This window comes from Pseudorasbora parva, chromosome 22, assembly GCF_024679245.1.
Source record: "Pseudorasbora parva isolate DD20220531a chromosome 22, ASM2467924v1, whole genome shotgun sequence".
NCBI classification, from domain to species: domain Eukaryota; kingdom Metazoa; phylum Chordata; class Actinopteri; order Cypriniformes; family Gobionidae; genus Pseudorasbora; species Pseudorasbora parva.
The window spans coordinates 39,893,315-39,899,345 of NC_090193.1; the positions used below are offsets into that span (position 1 = coordinate 39,893,315).

Genomic DNA, 6,031 nt, shown 5'->3' on the forward strand with positions numbered 1-6,031 from the left:
TAGCAAGTGCATAAAGTCTTTTTATTTGCTGGACAGTGTCATCTATGCCACGGGTTTTCAAACTTTATGATCCCAAGGACCCCCAAATATAATGAACCTTTATAAGGGACCGCTTTCCTAAAATCTATTTTATGTAAAATATAAATAAATAAATATTTAAACTGTTAAATAGTAAGTGTGACATTATTAATACAACATATTGTTTCCAAACTTAAATTGGCTATTAATGTTGGATGTATAAACCTGAAGAAGAATAAGCAACTTTCACAATAAATGTATGTAACCAGCTTGCATAAGAATACTGCCTTACAACCTCAGAGAGTGAGATAAAGGGGACTATAGTGAGTAAGGGTGTGTTCACACTTGTAGTTCGGTTCGTTTGGTCCGGACCAAAAACAAAACATATAGTCCTGGTCCGCTTAGCGTTCACACTGCATTTATAACAGCGAACCTAAAGTTAGCGAACCAAAGGCTCAGGGAGACGCTCACAACCTGATTGGTCGGCTTATATGACGTAGGAGCTGCTTACCGAACATTCAGAACAACGCTGTATGCCAGATTACACGCCATCATTTTATGCGTGTACATATGGCATTATTATTACCCGCTGAGAACTCATGAAGAGCTCATAAAATGTTCAAAACATTCAAAACAGCAGCAGGATTTCCTCCGTTGTGCAGAAAAGAGACGGCCGTCCTGTCGTCTGTACCGACTGATGGCCAACAGGTCCTCTGATGAGAAGAGCCAGGTCTGCTTTTTGTGCGTTTTTTCTAGCATTCTCGAAACATGCTCGTCGGACCAAATATTGATGAGGCTCTTCCTCGTTGCTCCACGTTTGCCCTCTAACGTTAACATTACTCATTTTGGATACAACGATCGATCTTTCCGCGTCGTCAAATCAGCTGACTATGCGTTGCATCTTGTGATATCACGTCCTGTTTTTGGTCCGTTTACATGTCTTTGGTCCGTGTGGCGTTCATATATCAATCGAACCGCACCAGAGTTCGTTTGGAAGCGGACCGAGACCCGTCTTTATAGCGCTCTCGGTCCGCTGGTTTGGTGCGGACCAGGGTTCGGATGGCAGCGTTCACATATCTTCAAATGAACCGCACTAACCGAGCAATCGCACCAGGGGTCGTTTTAATCCAACCAAACATGACAAGTGTGAACACACCCTAAAACTCACTAAAGATACAGAGCAAACATTTACAATTCACATTTAGAATATTCATTAGACTTTATTCAGTTTTTTCTCTGTCTTTTTATTCTCTGAAAGTTTCTGGGGACCCCTTAGAACCTTCTGGAGGACTCCCAGTTTGAAAACCCCTGATCTATGCATTATTCTGGATTTCAGCTTTAATCCAATGGTAAATTCCCTAATGATGGACATAAGTCAGTGAATTTGAATACCTTTTCTATTCGGCCGCTGTTGATGTCCGCCGGCAGAAAGCTCTTTCCTATGGGTCTCAGGTCATTCTGTGGATTATATTACAGTATGATTAGTGTCCTTTCCCAAATATACAGTTGTAAGAAAAAGTATGAATCTGTGAATCATTTTGAACAAAAAAGAGATCATACAAAATGAATGTTATTTTTTATTTAGTACTGTCCTGAATAAGATATTACATTGGAATAATATTTCACAATTTTTGATCAACTTAATGCAGGCCTGATGAGCATTAGACTATTTCAAAAAACATTTTAAAAAATTGTAATGTTTCCAAAGTTACTGTAAATAAAAAGGTTATACTTTATTTTGATAGTCTACTTTAGACATTCTACTAACTATAAGTAACTTTGCAACTACATATCAGCTAACTCTCATTAGAGTATTAGTAGACTGTCAGTAGACTGGTAGATTATGGTTAGGTGTTAGGGTTCGGGTTAGTAGAATAAGTTGAATTGTAGTTGCCAATTTACTTATAGTCAGTAGAATGTCTGTTGGGGGACCGACAAAATAAAGTTTTAGTAAATATTAATCAGACAGTCTACAAATACTCTAATGACAGTTAGTTGACATGTAGTGGCAAAGTTACTTATAGTTAGCAGAATGTCTAAAGTGGACTCAAAATAAAGTGTTACCAATAAAAATGAACCCTCAGGCCCCATAGAGAGCCATTCATTTTTAGCATGTGGCCGACTGCTCTTATGACAGCTTTTGTGATGAATATTTTGTGAATATTTTAAAAAGCTTAACGCCCTGCAGTGACATTAATATAAGAGGAAACGAGGTAAAGGGGAAAGCACTTACATTTAATGCTACTTGTATGATGTCAGTCAGTGATGTTTTCTCCTTCTCTGAAGAACTTTTACACTCCTCTATTCCTTCATCTGTCAGGAACCTGAGAGGAAAAGAGTCGATTTAGAGCAAAAGTGTGTGATTTACGCCGATCACTGAGATGAGATAATCGTTGTGCAATGGACTCTCCCGACCTGTATTCAGACTACTTTTGACCGAACTCATTTATCACTTACGATTTAAATGAGATTACTGTGAAACCACAATTGACAGACAAACAAAGAGAAAATATTTTCTATTATCTAGATACATGTCACTAACAAATATATATATATATATATATATATATATATATATTTATTTATTTATTTCCAGGGCAAGATGAAACAGGCAAATTGTTTTCTGTTCAGTTTTGAACTATTTTGCTTCCGTAACTTCAGACGAGTGGAAAGACCATCTAATTTACACATGCATTTAATTTATTGAACATAGAACATATCTTTAAAGGCAATGACATTTCCATAAAAATGTAAATGCAATGATTAACACCAATGCATCAAACTACTATGGTATAAGCACTGGATATACACACATACATACACACACACATGCATTACATACACACACACATACATTACATACACACACACACACACCCCTGGAGCACCAAACCAGTCCTGAATCTCATGGGTGTAGTGAATGTGAAATATATTAAATTATATAAATATAATATATGTATTTAATCTTTCTTTATTGACCAATGTCTTCCCTTTTGACCTTAAAGCATAACAAAAAGCAAAAAATCCACAAAAACGTTAGATGTTTTTCTCGTTTTTTTGCTAAAATGTGACCCTGGAGCACTTCACCAGTGCTGCGTCTCACAGGTTTATCTGTGGCGATAGCCAACAATACATTATATGAGTCAAAATTATACATTTTTCCTTCATTAGTTCCTTAAAAATCATTAGGATGTTAAGATCATGTTCCATGAAGATATTGTGTAAATGTCCTAACGTAAATATATAAAAAATATATTATTATTAGTAATATGCATTGCTGAGGACTTCATCCGGACAACTTTAGAGGAGATTTTCTCAATATTTAGATTTTTTTGCACCCTCAGATTTTCAAATAGTTTGTCCAAATATTATCCTAAGAAATCAGACATCAATGGAAAGATTATTTATTCAGCTTTAAGATGATGTATAAATCTCTCTTTTTTTAAATGATCCTTTTGACTGGTTGTGTGGTCCAGGGTCACACACATATATCACAATATAACACTCAATATGCACAGACAAGTGTGAGATCTGAAGGAACTGAACTCACAGTCCCAGTCAAACGTTTGGAAACATCACTATTTTTAATACTTTTAAACAAAGTCTAATGTTCATCTAGCCTGCGATTATTTAATTAAAAATACGGAATAACTCCAGTAAAGCAGTGTAATATTCCTCCAGTGTAGCTCATCTGTTCTCTGTGTGAATATATAGTAAAGTGTGATTTATTCCTGTGATCAAAGCTGAGTTTATCATCATTACTCCAGTCTTCAGAGTCACATGACCCTTCACTAATCATTCTCAGATGAGGAATATTATAGCCTGTGACACTTTTTTCAGGATTCATTGATTAATAACAAGTTCAAAAAATAAAATAAAACAACATTTATTAACTAAAATATAAATATTTTCTAATATTAATAGATTCAGTCACTTTTTATTAATTTAACATACTAGCTGAATAAAAATATTAATTATTTTAAATAATTGCTGTGCATTTTTTTTACTTTTTATTAATCAAAGAATCCCAGTTAAAGTTTCACCAGTTATTTTATATATATATATATATATATATATATATATATATATATATATATATATATATATATATATATATATATATTGATAATAAATCCTTGTGTCAGAGTGATTAGTGAAGGGTCATGTGACTGAAGACTGGAGTAATGATGATAAACTCAGCTCTGATCACAGGAATAAATCACACTTTACTATATATTCACACAGAGAACAGATGATCTACACTGGAGGAATATTACACTGGATTACTGGAGTTATGATGAAATAAATAAGCAGAAGAAACTCTTTCAGAAACATTACAAATATTAATGTTTCTAAACTTTTGACCAGTACTGTAAATAAATATCAGTGTTATCAATCTTATGACGTGTCTAATTAATATAGATTGTGACAGCCCGAACTGATTAAAATAGTATCGAGTTGAGACGTCAGCAGCTGATTATTAAAATATTAGACATGACATATGCATTAATAATTTACTGGTAATGGACTAACGTAGCAATTAATGTTGACTATCGTGCTAATTATTTAGTCGCTATCTGCACCCAACAGCCAGAGAGAAATAAATAAACTAACGCCGTGATATAAACCGCTGTTAAATTAACTTCTAAAGTCAAACGGAGCGCGTGAATGAATGTAAACATGAGTTAGCATCGTTAGCATGTTAGCCGTTAGCGCTCAGGAAAGACTCACCAGCCCTCTTGAATGAGCGCCGAGCTCAGATCGCACATCTTCACACACACACGGGAGTCTGCGACGGGTCTCTGTCGGTAATATCGCCGGTTTCACATGCTGTGTTATTCGGGATTCGCTTCTACACCGTTAGCCGCTCGCGCTACCGGACAAAGACGGGAGACGTCACGCGCACACTTCCGACGCGTCACGGGTCAAAGTGGAGCCTCGCGGCTGACGTACAGCTCGAATACTTTCGAATACATTAAACACAAAATACTTTTTAATAACAATTTTATACGGACATTCTTTAATGCCGGGTCCTCCATGTAGTTCAAAATGGCTTAAGCATCATTGTATATTTTGGCACAGTATTTGGACATTAGGATATAAATAGGCTATATTATTTCTAATACAGTAAAATAAATAATTTACGAAATTATTCATAGATGTTATCCTTTAAATGCAACCATTAGTAGATATATCCATACTGTTTGTGATAAATGTACTTTTCTTTTTGGACTGACTTTAAAACAGACTTGACAAAAAAAATCGCTGGCAGGATGCCTGGCACTCTTTTTGAATCTTCTTTTTTCATATCATATATTCTAGTAATGATCATAAATTGGGTATCATTCCTAAGCTTAAAAACTCAAAATTCATCATCTCATGAAAACCGTTTTGAAATCGGAATCGGATGCTGCGTTAGCATAGAAATGGTGCTCTAAATTCTTCTAGCGGACTCCTCCCGGTGGCCAGTGTCCTGTTTCATATTACAACATTTATTTTAACTACTTTTTACTTAAAATCTTTTCTAATCTTAACAAAACTCATATCGCCAGAAAGGTCTCAATGATCCATATTTGGGGACGGTTTTGCGATGGAAGTGATATTTGGAAAGACATTTTGTAATTTGTTACAGAAAAATGCATCAAAAAAAAAATCAACTTCAAATTTGAAACACAACTTGGTTAGACACATGGCTTTGATTTTATAGTAATTTTAGAGCAAAACAAATTTTGTAAAATAATTAGTTAATTTAGAACCTCAGTTTTCAAAACTCACTTTTTTTCTGAAAAACGAAATGGGTAATGTATTCATATTACCTTTAATTATTTTGGCTAAGTTGTATAATCATAAGACAAGAATTACTCAAATGAAACCTTCATATATAATACTGATCTCATGATATACACTCACCTAAAGGATTATTAGGAGCACACACTAATCCTGTGTTTGACCCTTTCTCCTTCAGAACTGCTTTAACTCTCCGTGGCATTGATCAACAAGCTGCTGAAAGCAT

At 34.8% G+C, this 6,031-nt stretch overlaps 1 protein-coding gene across 3 annotated transcripts in view; it reads right to left on the reverse strand.

Moving 5' to 3' along the window:
- tdrd3 (tudor domain containing 3) overlaps positions 1-4,951 on the reverse strand; it is a 48,553-nt gene extending 43,602 nt beyond the window's left edge. For all 3 annotated transcript variants that reach the window (XM_067431057.1, XM_067431058.1, XM_067431056.1), the window contains exons 1-3: positions 4,750-4,951; positions 2,252-2,342; positions 1,411-1,476 (exon numbers count right to left, since the gene is read on the reverse strand). In XM_067431057.1, coding sequence (XP_067287158.1) covers positions 1,411-1,476; positions 2,252-2,342; positions 4,750-4,787 — 195 coding nt within the window. In that variant the 5' untranslated portion in view covers positions 4,788-4,951. The remainder of the gene's footprint in view (positions 1-1,410; positions 1,477-2,251; positions 2,343-4,749) is intronic.
- Positions 4,952-6,031: the final 1,080 nt, after the last annotated feature.